The sequence below is a fragment of the Ixodes scapularis genome, unplaced genomic scaffold (assembly GCF_016920785.2).
Source record: "Ixodes scapularis isolate PalLabHiFi unplaced genomic scaffold, ASM1692078v2 PGA_scaffold0__279_contigs__length_252992795, whole genome shotgun sequence".
NCBI lineage: Eukaryota > Metazoa > Arthropoda > Arachnida > Ixodida > Ixodidae > Ixodes > Ixodes scapularis.
Genome location: NW_024609835.1, coordinates 42335722 through 42356028, shown reverse-complemented (window position 1 = coordinate 42356028; position 20307 = coordinate 42335722). Strand labels below are relative to the sequence as shown.

Genomic DNA, 20307 nt, shown 5'->3' with positions numbered 1-20307 from the left:
GATGCAACTTGAACTCAACAAGCTAGATAAATCCGTTGCAGATATTTTTGTGATCTGATTATTTTTCTACATAGGCTTGACCCAACTATTTGTACATAGTGACGACCGTGTTTTGTTGCCTGCATTTATTCTTGATGATGAGCTAGCTAGCGGTGCACCGCTATTTAGGCCCTGTGGCTTGTGCTGTTTTTGGGTATCCAACAAAAATAAAGATTATTATTATTATATGTCGGAAAAGTTGATGTCACCAAGTAAAAGAATGTTCGCTTTTGAAAAAACGGTTAATGGTCTCTAAACTGGCGTTATGATATGCATTTGTGAAAGCAGAGTCGCTAGTCTATAACGAGCGCAAAGTATAGTTTTACAATAACGCGAGCTAAGATATACACAAAAAAAAATTCCAAATCACAATGCAACTGAACCAAGACAGAAGAAATGTTACTTTTGACACCAATCAGAAGAGATTATTCAAAATCTTCTAGACAACGTGCCAGCTGTATAGAAAATAACTGTAATCAGAAACAAGTTCAGAATGCGCCAGAAGTTCCGGACGCCTCCAGCACGCGCTCGCCACCTTCCGTCCCGCTTTGACTGGCCGTGCCTCACGAGAGACCTCGAAGTGTGTTACCATAACCTCCTCTATACTGACAAAGCCTGGCAGATCGCCACGGGAAGCGGCCGCCGAAATGGAAAAGGTGGAGCGGTAGACAACAGATGAGAGGAGAGCCACGTGACTGGCGCCCCGCTGCGGCGAGACGCCGAAACACACTTCTCCCGAGCGAACAAATGTCTTTCGGGTCCTCGCCGCTGCAAAAGCTGTGCGCTGGCGTACAGGTTCCCTGAGAAATGCCTTTTTGATGTTCTGTTCTACCAGATTTTCGCGCTCCAAATCTGCGACCGGGCACGTATGGCTCTGTCGTCGAACTGCCATGGCTTTGTGAGTATAGAGGAGGCTACGGTGTTACCGATAGAATGCTCGCGCAGAGGCGGAGCTCCTGGAACATTCGTAACTTGTATCTGACTATAAGCATTTACCTTTTTGGTTAAAAAGAAAAAAGAAAAGAAGAAATGTTTGGAGATGAAAAAGAGGCCGCTTTCGAAAGGGCAGCGTATTCCAAGTGAAGATATATACCACGAGAGAATGATCTAAAATAGAGATATTCCATTGAGCGCGACTTAACACGATCGTGTTATCGACGTACACAATGTTTACGAACAAGTCCGCGTTTGCCCACACCGGGTGGGGCCACTGCGCGCGCGCGTAGAAACCAGATTGGCCCGAGGCGAAGCATCTGCGCATGCGCATTGCCGACAGCAGCGCCACCGCAGCGGCGTGACGTCAGAGAATTCAGTTGGTGTGTACATTCCGTACGCTACGATCTGCTGGAGCCAATCAAGGAGCGCCAAAAGTGCATCGTCACGGCGCTCGCCGCTTTTGTGCCTTTGATATCGCCGGCTGAACCAATCACGCCCGCAGTGTATGCGCCACGATTCTGCACCTTTTTTTCCTTCTTCTTTCGCGTGATTGTTTTAGTTTGTGACAGCATACACGCAAAAAGAACGAGTGCCGTGTCGATGCACCTCTTCTGCTCCTTGATTGGCTCCATCGGATATTGATAGTGTCGGCTGCGATGATTTTTGGTTACTTGCGACCTTTCTTGAGGTGCACGTCCTCACGGTGACTGCTTGAATAATTTTTTTTTTTTTTTAACGATCAAGTCTTTAACCTTAAACTCAAGAAAAAAAAGTGTGACTCAAACTTTTTTATTGAAGTGCCACACAGTTCTCACAGTTGTCGTTCCTAGACGTCTGCTGTTGAGGCTCACTTCGGCGCTTCTTCGGAACTTTCAGCGCTCTCCTTCTGCAAATAAAAATATAAAAAAAATAACAAAGGAAGACCGCCAAAGTCAAGACATTCCGTGACCAACAACAGGAAAAGAAACCCAACTATTGTAAATGACTTAATCTTCGCGAGGACCTCATTTTCGCGAATATCCTTTCAGATGCCTTCTGCCAGAGAACCCTGTTTTCGAAAATGTTCGGTCCGTTTCCTTAAAATTTAATGGAAATCCCATATTATTAGAAATTAAATTTTATATCTTGAAGATCCTTGCATCCATGTAGAAATCTACAAACAGACTTACCATAAAGAGCGGAATTTTGTGATTTACTACATAGAACAATAACTCTGTATTTCTGAGACAAAGGTGGTGAACCCAAGAGCAAAAGCGGGAGGCTCATTCCATGCCAAAGGAGACGCGACAATGTTTGCATATCTGGGATACGTACAAAAAAAAAAAAAAAATTTGGATAAAGACGCCCCCGAATTCCAAGAAAGTATTTTTTCGCGAAAAAATAAATGTTATTTTTGCTGATATCATGCTCGAAATTTCATGAATCTGCATAAAAATCCCGTAATTAAGAAAAACATTCTGAAAAGAAAAAACGGTTGCGTATGACGAATTTTTAGGTGGGCGCCTAATTACTTAATAATATGCCTTATATCACACTGAAATACAAACACTGAAGGACGCCATTCTGGGTCCAGATAGGGGTTCCAAAGACAAAAAAAAAAAATACTTTGTTTGATTTTTTTTTTATTTTTATTAATGCGAAAGCATTAACTCTTTCATGGAGCAAAGCCGGCGGTGTCTGTAGCAACGAAAAACGGCGCCTAAATTCCCATTTTCCCATTGGCTGAGCAAAACGGCACCTAAAGTCCCATTGGTCGCGACGCGTCATATCAGATGCTTCGTCACGGAAGCCGTTGAGGCCGCTCGAGGTCAAAGCGGACGCGCCTCAGAAATAAAACACAAAGAAAAGCACAGCACCGCGGATGCGTCGTCATAGAAACCGCGGAGCCGACGGGGTTCGCCACACCCGTGGGAGCGTGATGTCACCGCCAGACAGCCGCGTAAGAAAGGAAGACGTGGCTTGTAGGAATGCGCTGTGTGTAAGAATGCTTTCGCATTCCTACACGTAAGCTGTCTGAAGTGTACTTCTGTATTCTTTTTTAAGTCAACTTGGATTTGGGTGTTAGCTACAACGATCATTTTTGTATTGGAGAACTAATAATTGAATTACATGTGTTAAATTTTCGAAGCGTCGTTTTGTTGCGTTTTAAATAAATGACAATTTCCAGATTATGCAGAAACACCCATCTTGAGAGCCAGAAAAACAATCTTGGCAGCGATGCCCGGAATTTTCGAAATTGCCAAAAGTTCAATCTACGTCATCCGTGGAACAAATCGGAAACTTAAAAAAAAAAAAAAAAAAAAGTACTTTTTGTTGTTGTTGAAAATATTTTTTTAAGATGTTTTTTTTTTAATTAATATTATTATTTTGCTTTCAGGCGCCCGCCTCGACGCCGGTGTTCGCCAGCGAGGCGTCAACAGTCTGAGATGCCGCCACGAGGTCTTCTCCGCATTCGTGAAAACACGTTTCATTCCGTTGAAGTGGTCGTTATCCTGACTTCCATGCATCTGTATCCCCTTTATGTTACGTAATGATACTGGCGTCTTAATTTTACTCTACTTCTAGTCCGGGTAATTGCCGACGAACGCAGCCCTGCATCATCTGCTTCCCAAGTTTGGAAATGCACACTGCGCGTCGGCCTCGTCTGTCGTATACGGCTAGATATAAAAACTATTCAGACCGGACACCGGAAGGATACCAGTGTTATCATAATCCTTATAATTTATAAACTTTCTTTTCTTCGGAGTCACTTATAGTGACGCCGACAAGCACATGGTTTGAAAGCTGACATTGCAGTTTTATTTATAAACTTAGTTATGTGAACAACGAAATTAAAACGCTCGAAATGTACGCCACGCATGTTGGAAAACTTATGTTACTCATAAACGTCAGACTATTGATACTTGCCACGTTTTCCTTTTTTTTTTCCTTCGTTTCTTTTTTTTTTTTCTACAGAGATGTACTGTGCGTCGTGCGACACTATTAGCACGAATAAGAGATCCCCGGATTTTTCTGTCTTGCTTTTAATATTAAGAGGCTGCCCTAAAAACTGCTATGGTGGGGGAAAGTGCTTACTTAGGCCCACACACCTAAGCTATAAAATATGGGGCCTCACAATACCCTTTCGAAATAACATAGAACAGCATCGCCGGTACTGCGTTCGCCCTAACAGTGTCGCGCAGTGCGCAAGTGAACGTGGCCTTGTAAAACTCACCTTCGCAGCCTTGTTGGCGTTCATGGTTATGTTGCGCCTCACTTCCTCCAGGAAGTCGGTGATCTTGGCTGCACAAGGCCAGGAAAGAAACGCAGCTTTGTATAGAATTTTCGTCACTCATCGATAATCTCACCTCGATGCCAAATCACACCAACAATTTCACCTCTGCCTCTTGCAGCTGCAGTATAGATGGCTTCGCTATTGCCAAGAAGTAACTTCCTGATCGTGCGATGAAAATTACCATCTTCGCCAAAGGATATACGCATTTACGTTGCAAACATATTTTCATAATTTATCCAGGTGGTCAGGGGCGCAACAGCGCGACAGACCGGCGTTCCTCAAAAACAAAAACGAAACCGCATTTTAATGAGCTTTTGAGTGAACTGAATACACGAACCGCACAGTAGATTATCTGCCGGTCAGTGGCAAGCTTTTGCCGGTCTTACAGATTATGAAGCGCAACGTTAACAAGTGTGGCGTGACGTTACGAGAATGTGTAGCAGGGACAAAACTCAGAAGGAAAGAACACATGACGAAAAAGAAAAAAAAAAACATTTCGAGCGTCTCCCAGTTAGAACCGAAGCCAGGACTCCATGATGCTGAGTCCGACACCTTACCACTGTGCCAAAGGGAGACTTAGGAACTAAGAGAGGTCAAGAAGTGTGAGAGTATGACGTGATTTGCCGTTCCAGAAGAATTAAAAGAAAAGAGATTTTATCTTTGGATTTGGGGCGAAAGTTATCGCCAGATATGTTGCGGTGCGCACAAGATGCACGGAGGCATCACTTACACATGGTGTTGGAGAGGTCGTCGGAAACCCTGGCGACAACCATGGAGAAGGCCTCTTCCATGTCGCCTTCCACGGTCCTGTTGAAAATTTGCTGGAGGAACTCGATGTCTCCCATCCTCCTCTGGGCGATCTTGGCAGCGAGCGCGTTTCTTCGAGTCAGGTGTCTGGGCTCCACCACGTATACCAGGACTGCCAGGGTGAGCAACAGAAGCAAGGAGACGCGGCACTGGGAAAGCATCTCGCTCGCTGTCTTGGCTTCTAGAAAAAGAAAAAAAATTTGGTGTGTGGGTATGTTTATAGGGCCTGAACTTAGTCTAACTCAACTGGCGACTTATCTCTCAGCTGTAGATGAGCAGTTTAGTCAGTGCAGTACAATCGCTAGCCTGGGGTCTTGAACGTGCACCACGCAGTAGTGATACACGACCGCACGCCGGTACGATGCTTATCCAGATTGAAACGGGCAAGGGTGTTGATTGAACCCAGGATTCCTGGATTCTGCAGCGCGAGCTTTTGCTCCCCGTGCTCCAAGCTGCAGTGGTGTGCGCTAGCCCACTCGGCCACCGATTTCTCTCAGCTTCTAAAACCAAGCGAAATAAGCCCTGCGCGTCCGCGGATTACCCGCAGATCATCCGCGAATATCAGAAGTCAGCTGGCAGATGCGGATAAATATGAATCTGAGGCGGATTGCAGATCGGATGCAGATGCCAGGGGCTATAGCGATGCGGGTCGGGTACGGTCAGATCCGCGAGTCCAAATTTACATTTTTGCCTAGGCGGCCCACGCACGTGTGCAATCGCATAGAGGGCATAAGTGAGTGATACTATGAAGTGCATACTAATCGAATGTTTTGCAGGAGCAAATTACTCTCTCAGAAAGAGGATGCCAATCCTGGGGAGAAAATTGTCCTTTACGCCAAGAAACACCTGGTTCTCACCAAATATCGTGTTAGAGCTTTGTATCTCGCCATAAACGATGTCCCTATAAAGAGTAAAGAATGCAGGGGCATCAATCATAACGAGAAAACATGTTCTTGTTTGGCAGGGAAAGAGCGGAAAACGTTCTTCGGGCGAAGAAAACCCAAAACGCACAAGTCAAAAGAAAAGAGAAGCCTCCTCGACAAGTGGAACGTGGTGTGTGTGTGTGTGTGTTTGTATGTGCGTGCGTGCGTGCGTGCGTGCGCGTGTGCGTGTGCGTGTGCGTGCGCGTGCGTGTGCGTGTGCGTGCGCGTGGGCGTGTGCGCGTGCGTGTGCGTGTGTGTGTGTGTGTGTGTGCGTGTGCGTGCGCGTGCGCGTGCGCGTGCGTGTGCGTGCGTGTGCGTGTGCGTGTGCGCGTGCGTGTGCGTGTGCGTGTGCGTGCGCGTGCGGGTGCGTGTGCGTGTGTGTGTGTGTGTGTGCGTGTGCGTGCGCGTGCGCGTGCGCGTGCGTGTGCGTGTGCGTGCACGTGCGCGTGCGCGTGCGTGTGTGTGTGTGTGTGCGTGTGCGTGTGCGTGTGCGTGTGCGTGCGCGTGCGCGTGCGCGTGCGCGTGCGTGTGCGTGCGCGTGCGTGTGCGTGTGCGTGTGCGTGCGCGTGCGCGTGCGCGTGCGTGTGCGTGTGCGTGCGCGTGCGTGTGCGCGTGCGTGTGCGTGTGCGTGTGCGTGTGCGTGTGCGTGCGCGTGCGTGTGCGTGTGTGTGTGTGCGCGCGCGCGCGCGCGCGCGCGCGCGTGTGTGTGTGTGTGTGTGTGTGTGTGTGTGTGTTTTCTCGACAGTTCGCAAGTTGAAGTATGCGGCTCAGAGCACGCAGTTGCGGGTTCGTGTTTAAAACTGAAAACAATAGGACGTCTCCATTATTGAATATTGTGACGTCTTCCCCAGTGGCGTACTCGCGTCTTACCACATATATAGGAGTACCTCGCTGTCGTGAGTGACCGCCTTTCCTCTCCCGCTTTTTTGTTGTTTGACCTAAATAAAATTACACAATATTATTAGTCAGTCATTCGTTAATTTGTACTTCTAGAAATACGTGTCTGCTAAAAGTGGGTGTTACAAAGCAAACAAAGTATTAAAATATCCTTCTTTTTCAATTTATCTTCTGGGCAGAGCGTCGCAGACTCGCAGGACGATTTCATAACTGCGATAATCTTTCCAGCGACGCGGAGTGTCTCTGGAAAAATGATCGCTTATAATATAAATGCGAGGGGACACACACACACACACACACACACTCAAAGGGACAAAGGCAACACCATTTATAATTTGAGACGTTTGACCTAATTTGTGTAATGTTTGATCTTATTTATGTGTCCCCTTAATCTCCAATTTCATTTTTTTTTTACAGCGGAGCTGTTAAGGGTTAGTTACCCCAGGATCGTGTCCGCCGGATTAGAAATGATGTCACCAAACTCTGGACAGCTACCGCCAGCAACCAGAAAACTGGTTGCCGCCGTCGCCCATAGATGGCGGCAATCTTTCTTCGGAGGAAGAGGAGCGGGAGCGGAACGAACGGCGATCTGCGCAGCGGCGGTATCGCCTAAAGTTCCACTGCGTCGAGTGCTTCGACTCTCTTGCGAAAGAAGAGCAGATCTGTCGCCTGGAAAGCCACCGCCGAGATCAGAACTTCGCTGCTCTTTCTTCTTCACCAAAGTAAAAAGGTTAAAATTTTTTTATTGTTTACTAGTTCGTTTGCGCAATCACTCTAATTTATGTTATTATTTATGTAAGAAACACACAGGTGCATTCGGTGTATAATAACTTCAACTCGCTTGGGGGGCACACGATTGGTGAGGCTGAGATTCAGTAGATATGAAGGACGATAATGGTGTGAAGAAGTCTTCGAAAGACGTTGTGATATGTATTTAGCTCCTAGAGATTTTTCAATTAAGTAATGCCACCTCTAGAGTAGAGTATTTACTGAGGCTGGGAGTCAATTAAAAGTTGTAACCCAATTAATCGCCGCTCTTTATTCGATTAATTGCTCAATTAATTGTCTCGGTCATTTCCATGCATAATATTTTAAGTTATTTTTTTATATGTGATGAATGACGCAATATACAATTTTGATTGTGAGTCAACCTCCATGTGTAGTTAAGAACAGTTCGAAGACACTCACAGATTTTTACTCCAGCTGCATGAGCAAAGAGGTTCTTTGATATTCTCCGGCAAGAGCGACCTTCTTTGATTGTTAATAGCCTCTGCTGCGCTAACGGCGTTGGAGTGGTCGGGACATGTGCAGCCTTCTGCACTTGTCAGGAGTTACATATCTTGCCTTTACAGTTTGCTTTAGGCTTATTTTGACCTAAAGTTAGCCCTTCATATAGCTGCACTCGTCCACGTCTGCGTGGTAAAAGCGTGGATTTCTACTTTCTTTTGGTTCGTCAAAATTTTACCCATTAATCGGTTAAAAACATTAATCGCGATTAAAGCATTCATTGATTAATTGGTAGGTTAATAAATCAATTTCCCAGCCATAGCCTTTACACGCCGGGAATGAAGGAATGGACTGAATGCTTAGCACCATCTGCCGCCTCATTTCCAGGCATCTTGCAGTGTTTTCAGATTCGAAACCGGCACTCCAAAACATCTCAACGTACAGTATACCTACGACGAGGGGCTTATGGGGCTAAACAGTATTGTTAGCTCTAAGTACCTTGAGAGTAAGCTAATTTACTGTTTAAAAACGTGAGGATTGTGCTAGCGTTAGAATTTTCGAATAGTCGTTTCGAATAATACGCTATTCAATATTCGCTTCGGGATGAACTGCTATACACTCCGTGCGGGAACTATAGGGGGCGCTTTGAAAAACGCGCGCAGCGCCGCTAGCGGAGGAGCTGGCGTTCACTGTGAGGCGCGTTCAGCAGCCTGCGGGGCCTTTTCGCATGCCAAGCTGTGGCAGCGGAAGCGCGCGCGGACGAAACTTTTGCTTTTTGAGCCGATACGTTGAGGGTGACGTTGCATGAGTGCTGGGGCAGACATAAGAAGGGCATCTAGCTGTTCTCCACTTCTTATATATTGAGTTTGAGCCGTAATTAGGGGTAATTTCTCTAGTTGCAGCGAAAAAGGAGTTGGAGCAATTTTCCGAAAAACAAGACGGCCGCCACCATAATTGCTCTGAGTGGGAAATTTATTTCGCTTGTCGCTGTAAACCTAGGACTGCTGGAACGATGATATTTGGAGGCGAGTGAGATATTCACTAAGTTTGTGCACGAAGAGTGCCAAGTTTCTTTAAGACAGCAGGTGTGAAAGTTATGTTTCTAACGAATAAAGAAATCAAGCTGTACGGGATATCCAATATTGGACCCAATATGTTCTGTTATAGCGGGATGTGCAAAGTGCAGGTTTGGGCACACAGGTGCTTGAAGTTCACAGTAACATGACACAGCACTTATTATACAAAAAAAGGTGGCTTAGGGAAACCAGGTGAAAATTTGGTTTGGGCGGCGTAACTCAATGGGAACCGGTTTTGACCATGAAAAGGCTGTCAACAGACTACCACTGGTCAGGGGAGGTGGAGACTTTAGAGGTAGGAAGGGACTAGTGGACTGTACTCCCAATTGAAACAACCTTACGAAAGGTGGTTCTAAAGCCGAGAAAACAAAGTTGTCGGCCAACGCACGGTTTGGCCGCCAAGGGCTTTTGCGGTCAGCTGTTGTGTAATAACCTGTTGTGCGAGGTGCTGATTTTCGGCGCACAGGTACTTTGACATGACCGTCACTTGGCACAACAATTATTATAAGAAAAAGAGTTGGCATAGCGAAACCAGGTGGAAATTTAGTCTGGGCGGCGTAAGTAAATGGGAACTGGCTTTGACCGTCAAAGGCAAGTCATCGTGGGAGGTGCACACTTTACAGGTAGGAAGGGACCAGTGGAGGGTACTTCCAGTTCGAACCACTTTGCGATAGGTGGCTCTAAAGTCGAGAAAAAAAACTGTTGTCTACAGAACTCGGGTTGTGAGCGTTTCCACATCCAAAAGGAGGCTGATCAAGAAAGAAAGCACACCACATAAACTTCCATACTCAAACGTCGACTCTCCAGTGATTCCGAGTTTCATTGTTGTTTTCTTTAGATTTATATTTGTCACTTTTTTTACCGTTCGAATCTTTCTTCATAAAGTACAGATTGTGTGCCATATTTCTCCGGAAATATCATCGGCACGTACGATGGGGACGAAACTTCTTTGGAGGGCATTCCTCCAACGAAATTGGCTCTGCATACCCGCGAGTGTGGGATGACATTTCAGTTCGTCCCATCGGCGCTGACACATGTAGGCGTTACTGGTACGAAAACAAACGCAGAGCGCAAAGCGGAAGTGTAGAATATGTCAGCCGTGCCGACACAGTGGCAGACATGATCGGGAGACCAAATTTCTCGCGTCGTACGGCACGGCTCCATCGTTGTCGCTGTCCCACAAAACATCGGCGAGGTGAAAAACTGCGAAACTTTGTCTCCACGAGACACGACGCATAACTATTGAAGCACTTAATGACGCAGCACAGGCAGCACCTCATGCTGTGAACCCAGCGCAACCGCACCACTCCGACTTCAATGCGTACCAACGTATACGGCGTGGTTTCGGTTTCGTTTTCTGTGGAGTTCTCATTGCCTACCTTCGGTACCGGCCGCGCGGCGGCGCGCCAGTCGCGTCGCACGTGTGGATCGCTGTGGGTTAGCCCCGTTGAGCGTGCCTCTTACCGAGCACCGATGCACTGCGGAGAAGCAACACCGGTGGAGCTCGCCTCTGCGGGTGTTGTTTCTCCGCAGGACGCGGGCGCAGGATAGTGGCGCGCTCAACGGGGCTAAATCGACACTTTAAAAAGTACAAATATTGCAGTCGCGTGCTTAGGAGGGAAGCACACCTTCAAAGCGGGATGGCGCACACCCGCGTCTGGTGTATTTAAAAAGAAACGTAAACTGTGTGACTGTTGATGTCTATGCTACAGTAAAATTTTCAAATGTAAACTGTGGCTATTATGCACTAATATATATATATATATATATATATATATATATATAAAAGAAATAAAAAGGCAATTACAAATGAGAAACAAAGGTTGTGTTGACATATCTGCCTAATATATATATATATATATATATATATATATATATATATATTAGGCAGATATGTCAACACAACCTTTGTTTCTCATTTGTAATTGCCTTTTTATTTCTTTTTTGTTCTTTTTAAGTTCGAGATTTAAGAAAGGATATTTGCATACAGCAAAATAATTAAAAAATCCCCTCGATTAGGTATATCTGAGCACCTCTGTGTGACTAATTATGCAGGATACGCGGGCTAAATCGCTCCTGCGAAAACTACGCATCGCACAGAAAAAAATTTTGATGGTACTAAATTCATTTATATAACGATGATATGCACGTTCAGCATTTTACGGCGTTCCGCAAAGTTGCTCATTTCGGAGGCGTTTCTGTTTCGTTTTCCTGACGCCCCCCCCCCCCCCCCCCCCCACGTGGCCAAAACACGTGGGGGGGGGGGGGGGGGGGGGGGCCTCTACTTGCTTGCGCTGCCACGCATCGCAGGTAGAAGAGGCTTGATAAGAAATCCTCCGGACCGTCACATGAGGTTTGTCTTTTTGACGTTGGTGCCAGTGTGAAGACGCACCTGGCGCACACAGGTTGCACGTTTTGGCCACGGGGGGGGGGGGGGGGGGGGGGGGGGGGGGGGGGCGGGATTGTTGACGCGGATATGCGCTACTACAAGGAACCGAAACCTAGAAACGAGTCGAAATTGAAAAAATTCTTTCGGAACGCCGTAAAATTCATGCGTGCCTTATATCAATGTAATATGCGTGAATTTAGTAGTTCTGGATCATTCGCATCAAGTTTTTTTATTAAAACCGTACCTTGAAGGTTAATAATTAAAAAAGACTAGTTAATAAAAAGTAATTAATTACCCAATTACATTGAAGTCTAATAATTTTTCTTAATGGGCCCTTTGTCACATACAGCTACGGCATCAATCTTTCGTAAGAGCCCTTTGGCCCATGATTCCAAAAACACCCTGTATGTCAAGTGCGTCGTCTACCAATGATGTAGGCATTGGAGTTTCCGAGGCCACAGCGCCTCAATATAGTTAGATTCAAATTAAGTTAGCTTAGGAATTAACAAGTGGAATCTTGGGTGCAACCTTCACGAGTTCTGCATGGTTTTCGTTTAAGCCCAGTAAAAAGCTTGGAGAAACTATTCGATACGCGATTCAAAAATATTCGACCTAACCACTATTCGCAGTATTCGCTTCGAGCTGAAACTCCTTTAATTGCTCAAGCCTAAAACAGAAATAAATAAAAAAATTAATAACTGTATTAGACTATCTAATTAGTGACCATGCAGCAATGAGAAAAATCATGTTAATATCTAGAACATCGTAATAAGACAGAAAAACAGCCAGGCCACCTCATTCCAAGTGGTGCAATGCTGGAAAGCGACATCCCCGCTTTTTAACCGTCTTAAAAATTATGTCATTGCGGTCGTCGGGGTCGTGCTTCTGGTGTCACACGCGCGTCTCACATAGCGTTTGCATTTGTTGCATCAGTGCACGTGAGATAGTATGCGATGCATGTTGTATGCAGGGCGTAGAACGTCAACGTCTACACTCCACGTGTCTGCGCTCGTATTGTATAGCACACAGCAAAATACGACGTCATTATAAAACAGGTATGTAAGAATGTTGTAGGCATGCATTAAAAAAAGACACCAGTTCTGATAACCCGATATAGCTTGTAAAATAACACGGCATAAACGTGCTTCCGGAAGATCGTGAAGCCTGCATGAACCTGCCAAACTGAAGAGAAGCCAGTTCGGAAAGCCGAAATAAACGCATCTCATCAATAATAAACCCAACGCTCGATGGCCAGTGTGCTTTTGAAACACGGCGAGCGCTCTCCAACAAACCAAATGAATGTCAAAATATTACCACGAGAGATATCAAGTAAACTTCATTAGAAACATGGAAGACACTTGGAGTAAAAGCGTAGTTATGTTATAAGCTATTACAAGGTATAGAACTCACCTCAGAGCCAGCACAAGGGGAAGTGGCTTCTCAAAACCCGTTGCGAATCCTATACGATGCGTCGGCAGATGTCTCAGCGAACGCTTCATTGAGCCGAGACCGCAGTCCGTAGCTGAATCCCGACTTCAAGGGCATCCTCCTCGCGGCCAAGTGGCGCGGACCCAGCTCCGATTGGCTCATCTTCCAGGACTTGAGTCTCTTCTCCGTTCCGGGACAATCACTTGAAGACGCCTTTGTTTGCACCAGGGCCGCGGTTTTCCTTGTCTGGAGAGTGGAACAAGAAAAACGTCGCGATGATTTACGTTGAACACGAAACTCGAAATGTGTTGTTCCGCACGGCCGAGAAAGTTTGAATTACGTATGGTGAAACTCAAAAATGCAATGTACAAAATTTTCCTTCCAATTTTATTTTTTTATGTCAGCTCGAACCCCTTTATGACGCAAATATGCCGAAAAGCATTATCTTTATGTTCGCACGCAAACGCGTGCTTTTGAAACGCGGAGCGAAATTGTGAAGGAGAACGACGGAACGTAGACGTATACCGGCCGTTTTGCGTAGAAACTTTAAAGCGTAAAAGAAATATGTCTTGCAGGAAATCGTTGTATCGTGCTCAGGGAAATAATAAACCGCCAATTAATCAATATTTATTGAACTATGAGCACCCTCCTGGTCTTTGTGCTGGCATACTCCACAAATAAAAAGAAAATTGAGACGAGTAAAGTATTTTTTAATAATATTAATAAAGCATCAACAATTGGTTTTATTTGGCAGTCAGGAACGGCCTTGCGGCCTTGGTGATAACAAGGCAGGAGAAAAAATATATGGTAACAAAAGGTAAGTAAAACAAAAATACAAACGCACACACACACGTCACAGATAGCAATTAAAGGTTCAAAGATATAAATAAAAAAAGGAGTGCAAACAGGCAGTAGAAGCTGTACAATAAATATATATATAATTATCAACATAAATATTTCTAAGGCGATAGATAACATAGCAGTGCAACAGACAACTACCTTTCGGAAGACAACTATGGTAATAAGACTAATAATCAATAACCAAGTCTCGGGAATCTATTTTATTAGGTGCCCAGGAACGATCAAACAGCCTTTGTGCTGGCATACCGAAACTAACGCATTAAAAAATACATATAAAAACTACCCCCCCCCTCTTCCCAATTGCGTCCCCTCGCCCCCAAATAAGGGGAAAAAAACAAGTTTATCGACACACACACACGCACGCACGCACTTACACACCGATTATAAAAAGAAATTCAGTCCCAAGTGCACTGCATGAATATAAGGCAAGGATTATCTATCATATATTGACAGTAGTGAATTGTAAGCACTTACAACAGAGCACACAAAAGTTTCAGTTATTGGCTAGGGTGCTCAAGGTAAAAGATGTTATAGCGTAAATATCAGGTATACCTTTCGGACGAGAAAGGAAATAATTGATGTTATCAGTTCAAATATTTCGGGCTTCTATCCGATTCGCGAAGGTGGGTTCAACTATACTTACGAAACTTGCGACGGCACGTGCAAAATATCGAGTTGTGTTTTTTTTTTTTTTTTTGTAATTGTGAACACTGAATCAATTAAAATATTGGGTTGAGCGTCAGTGACTAAGATATATAAGAGAATGAAATGTAATCCCTGTCCAAACTTCGGTAAAAGATCTGGAGAATCGATTAGACAAGGGGTCTCCAAACTCCGGCCTGCGGGCAAGATACGGCCCGCAGCCGCTGCTACCAACGCAAGGCTAAGCGCGCATGAAAAAATATGGCGTCGCAACGCGCACCAAAATCGCAAACGAAAATATCAGAAAGACAAAGCTACATCAGAACGGTTTATTCTCTCGCCTTATTATTTATTCTGCATTGTCGTCGCCAGGATTATTATTCGTAGTCCACTGTTTCCTGGCTGTGTAATTATGTGAAAATTCATTTGCATTCTTATGTATATCATGCTTAGTTTGCTCAGTCCTGTGTCATAACTATTGCATATTGTCAGGTCTGGTCTGCCTTTGTCATTTGTCTTCTGCGTTTGTGAATATACCAAAGGTCATATGCGCTTTTATTTTATGCGAGGTGAGTGTTCTTTGTCATAAATGTTTTGTAAGGACTAAAATGGCAAGATATTAAATTTAAAATTGGTATTAGGCGTGTGCGAATAGTGCATTTTGAGTTCGAAACGAATGGTAGTTTTGGCCGAATATTTTCGAATCGAATATCGAATAGTTTCTCCAAGCCTTTCACTACCGTGCTCCATTGTTAAGCGACAATACAGCCTAACACGTGAGGGTTGTTTCTAACCTTCCCTTTGTCTACCTCTAAGCTCAGCTCATTTTAATAGACTAGGTAACTACCAGGAGTACACCAACACTTCAATCCCTCTTTGGACGGTCCGCAAATATCGACTTCTCAACAGATCGCGCTGGACCCGAAGGTGGTGCGTTCATTAATTGAGAATATTAATACATGAAACCTCCGGAGTCGAATGAAAATAAAACCTAGTTTTGTCTATTTAAAAAAAAAAAAATATATATATATATCGCTAAGCTTTTTTTTTTTTTTTAATCCTCAAAAATAGTGCTGGGCTATTCTGGCGTTTACTACGGCTGAAAAATCGGTGAAATGGAAAGAGAATACAATTTGTTTATTTATCGTTCAATTTATTTGGCCCAAATAGGCGCCAGTGACTCAAAATATTATTTAAAGGGCAACTCCGCTTCATTTTTGATATTTAGAAAACTATGTAGCCCTCTTCAGTATCATATAGGAAGACCCCATGTCAAATATTACGATCTAATTCCGTTTATATATTTAATAAACTGGCCAGCAAACCTTCAAGCGAGCCAAGTCGCCGAAATCTGCCCACTCTAGCGTGCGGCGCGAGGCGCAATCATCAGCGCAGTCAATAGGGAGTTTTCGTAGATCGTTTTCGCCGTCCCGCAAGGCCCTCCGCAACCCGCTATGATAGCGGGAACTCCACAGTCAAGGCTATCGGTGCGCAGGCGCAGTAGCAACTTCTTCGTTGCGGAACGCTTAGCGGAGGGGGCAACGCGGTCTACGAAAACTCCCTAATGCCACGGAGTTGGAGCGGCCAACGTTGAACCACTACGTCAGAGGCATGTGTACGTCATTCTCACGTTTTGCTTGTTTCTACTTCACAGACGTCATGATGACGTCTGTGACGTCATGAGTTTCTCCTCCCGGTGTTGGCTGACCGGGCGTTCACGTGATCACCGTAACGCGGATGCGCTAGTTTGCGCTGCCCTGCGCGCTTATCGGTCTGTTTCTCCGGTCCCCTTCTCCTCTTTCGTTTTCTCCCCTTCCCCCTCTCCCCGGGCCAACACCGTCCACGCCATGCGAAGCGACCTGCCCGCGTCCAAAAAAAAAAAAAAAAAAAAGATTTGCCCGCGTCGCGTGTCCTGTTTCTCGCTCCCTCCCGAACGTCACAAGACCACGTGGTTCGACGTGACGTGCCATGACTCTGACGACCCGAGACCAATGTTGCCTGACGCAACCGAAGTTTCGGTTTCGGTATCTGCTGATGTTTAAATTAGGATTACACGAATAATATTCCACATTTCGCGAATCCGAAGACGTAGAGTTGTTTAGTAGTACTTTGTGAATGTGAGTCACATGGAAGCCTAACTTTTTCGGAATTGAGCGGAGTTGCCCTTTAAGTGTACATGCAAAGTATAGTTAAACATAATTTTTGATTTTTCGTTACTGACTCAGGTGAGTCAATCTTTCCACAATTTCAGTGAAAGCTTCCACCTCATTCAGGCACCTTAGTAGTAAATCTTAGCGAACCGTCCGAAGTGGTATCGAACACTGTATATTTGTGTTCGAAGTGGTGGTAAGTGGTGTCCGAAAAGGTATGGTGGTACACGCTGTATATTTATGAACTGTGGCATGTAAACATCAAATTTGTTGCAGCTATTTCACTAAATGGGATTTATAGATATGCTTGTTGTATGAAACATTTTTGTTTCATTTTAGAATTTGACAAGAAGAAGACGAAGAAAAGGCGGGAATTATGAATGCGGGTTAATCGCGGTCGGTTAACCCTGTTGAGTGCTCTTCTTACCAAGCACCTCTGTACTGAGAGGAAGCAATACCAGTAGAGTTCGCAAGCATTTCGGCTATTGCTTTCTCACAATGCAAAAGTGCTATGTGAGAACTGCACTCAGGGGGGCTCACCCGCCGCGATTGACACTTCGAAAAGTACGAATATCGCAGTTCACCTCGAAGCGAATATCGAATAGTACACAAACTATCGAAACTGCTATTCGAAAAAGTTAATATTCGTTCGACACTATTAAATATAGGTATACTTACCCTTTCTTTATATATATATATATATATATATATATATGTATATATATATAATTTTTGCTCTAGGTTAATTTTGTATATTCATGTGTTTATTTTGGTTTATATATTTAGTATATCATCATTAACAATCCCTTTTTTTATTTTCTAGCAAGGTTAAGGCTGGTGTTGTGATGATCGCTACCGGAGGTAGCGGTTAAACCACCCTTGGGGTCCCTTTTGGGGTAGAGAGGAGAAGAAATGCCACGAGACTCGGATTTAAATTAGGACGTTTATTGTCCGACTGGGGACGTAAGGTGTCCGCTCACCCGCTTGGGCCGGCGCTTGGAACCTGGCAGGTTGCACGTCATTCTCTCGTGTCGTGGCCTCTTGTCACACGGCACGGGCTGGTGAGGTCAGGCTGTGGCTGCTTGTCACCCGGCACGGGCTGGTGAGGTCTGGCTGTGGCTCCTTGTCAGCAGGCACGGGCTGGTGAAGTCTGGCTGTGGCTGCTTGTCAGCAGGCACGGGCCGGTGAGGTCTGGCTGTGGCTCCTTGTCAGCAGGCACGGGCTGGTGAGGTCTGACTGTGGCAGTGTGGCTGCTTGTCAGCAGGTCGCTCGCCGACGTCCGACCCGGGACAGGCTTCAGTCGCCGAGCCCTGACGGCCGATGCCTTTCAGTCCTTCGTTTCGTTCCCTCCCTGGCAATCGGGGCAGGCCTCGATTGGGACGCTCTTGATCTCCTCCTCGTTCTCGAGCCTTTTCCCCTTCCGGAACCTCCGTGACGCTCTTCATCTCCTCCTCGTTCTCGAGCCTTTTTTCCCTTCCGGAACCTTGACGGACGCCAACCTCTAAACCCGTCAGGGTCACCAATTTTTACAGTCCCCGGAGACGCCACCCGTCGAAGATGATCCGCACGTGCAACACAAAAAGGGCGGAAACGCGCCAGACGAAAATAAGCCTCGCGTCGCCAGACAGCCGAAAGTTAGCCCTCTCCTTGACCCCATACCTCGTCTCCTTGGAACGGAGGGCGCGCTGAGGATTAAGATTAGCCACGGTGTCCCCACGTCCGGTCACGGATAATCCACCAAAGTTGTTCTCGGGGAAGGTCCCCAGTTTGGGCGCACTTCACAGTGTTTCTTGTTCGCAGTTCCACTTATCAAGCACCATGAGACACTGAGTCTCCCGTGAGCATAGCGATAGTCAGTCGTCTTTTATTTTGAATCACCCTGTGAAAGTTTCCTTTACTGTAATGTTTTTTTGGCGTTTTCGGTGTTGGAGTGTAGTTTGTGTGTGTGTGTGTGTGTGTGTGTGTGTGTGTGTGTGCGCGCGCGTGCGTGCGTGCGTGCGTGCGCGCGTGCGTGCGTGCGTGCGTGCGCGTGTGTGCGTGTGTGTGTGCTGGGGGAGGGGGGTTATGGCACTAAAATAGGAGAGGGGGTTAGGAGTTCTGTCTCGGTCGGTCCACATAGCGTGGTGAGACTCATCTGTTTAGGTCCTTGGGAGAGAGGTGTCCGTTCCCGTTGCTGTCCTTAAACTTGGAGTGATTTAGTTCGTCTGGTTAGGTTCGGTCAAGTCCTTGCGGTCGCATGTCTTTATCTTCTTTATTTTTCTTTCTGTGTGTTGACATGCATTTATTGTCGTTCTTGTGAATAAGCTCAGCTGCGTTTGAGATTTCGTTTCGCACTGTCCGTTATTTTTGTTTTTCCTCGTCTCAGGGTTTAGATTGTAATGTTTCCTGACCAACTGACCTGCATATTTTCCCTTGCAACTACCCTCGCTTTAATTTCCCGTAAATGACTCTTCACGTATTTAACTTTAACTTCAAGGTAATGTATAGTGTGCTTGCGATTCGTAACTGCCAACAGCCTTGACGTTCGCAGGCGTTTCTTGTTCGAGATAGGGGTGGGAAGAAGGGGGCAAGGGGGAGGGGGGGGGGGGGGGGGGGGGGAATATGGTCGCACAATGATAAAGCAAGGTTCGGAGCAGCAAGACTTTCCGCTCTCTACTATAGAGTGCCGCTTTCCAGCTTTTGACTTTTCCACGAAGGCGACGTTATGCGGCAAAGCCGCTATAACGAAGACGTCGGTTTGCTCCGAGTGAAGGCTTCGTAGCTTTTTTCGTTCGGAGGTCATAAGTTACTCAATGTTTTGCCATCACAGGTTAGTTCAAGTCACTGCAAAGTGCCAAGGCGAGTTAAAAAAAAAAAAAAAAGGATGTAGTTTTTTTTACATATCTTGCCCAATCTTGCCACATTTTGAGAAATTAGCTGCATTTCCGCGTTAATAACAAAAATACAATTAAGGGTGGGCATATTTATTTACATATGCGTAAATAATATTTAAATACGCGCATTTCGATATGTTTTGGGAAGTATTATGAAAAATAGTTTATTCGCAAAAAAAAAGTGAATATGTCTCTAAAACGCGTTTTTATGCCATGTTTGATTTTTTGTTTGCATTGAAATGTTTTAATGATATTTTTAATCTTTTGTGTATGTGTTTCTTTTATGTATTAAAAAAGTTATGGTGACGTGAAAGCTTCGATGAGAAAATGACGACTGTGCAAAGTAGCACCGTGAAATCTTATCAATTTCCACGCCTCGAGCTTCTCTATTTTATATCTCAGCAGAAAAAAAAATTGTTACATCGTTCATATATAGCTGAATGTTCCTCCCAAGAACGTGGCTTTCATATATATTTTTAGCAAAAATATATAAACTGTGACCCGGACAATCTTGCATGAACTGACGTGGAATCACCCTGCTGCAGACGCCAGCACGTGTGGCGCGTGGAACACCATTCCCTGCATTCTCGTTGATGCTTGGGTAATTTAACAATAGGTCTATTCAGTAGATTAGTTATCAATAGGCACCATTTTCCAGATAAGTAGACTCTCAGGCAGATAATAAAGGTTTCTCGAAGGTTAGCCGCCGTGCGACCCGCGTCGGCCATGTCTACGCTCGCACCGCCCTCTCTTTGTCGTCGTTCCAAGCGCTTGCGTGCCTAGTT

At 45.3% G+C, this 20307-nt stretch overlaps 1 protein-coding gene across 1 annotated transcript; it reads right to left on the bottom strand.

The window, feature by feature from the left end:
- Positions 1–1748: 1748 nt before the first annotated feature.
- Positions 1749–13292, bottom strand: LOC121838541. The gene is made up of 4 exons (XM_042294858.1): positions 12979–13292; positions 4980–5237; positions 4190–4257; positions 1749–1861 (listed from the first exon to the last, which is right to left on the bottom strand). The coding sequence occupies exons 2-4, from the start codon at positions 5215–5217 to the stop codon at positions 1823–1825; spliced, it is 345 nt and encodes a 114-aa protein (XP_042150792.1). The 5' UTR covers positions 5218–5237; positions 12979–13292; the 3' UTR covers positions 1749–1822.
- Positions 13293–20307: the final 7015 nt, after the last annotated feature.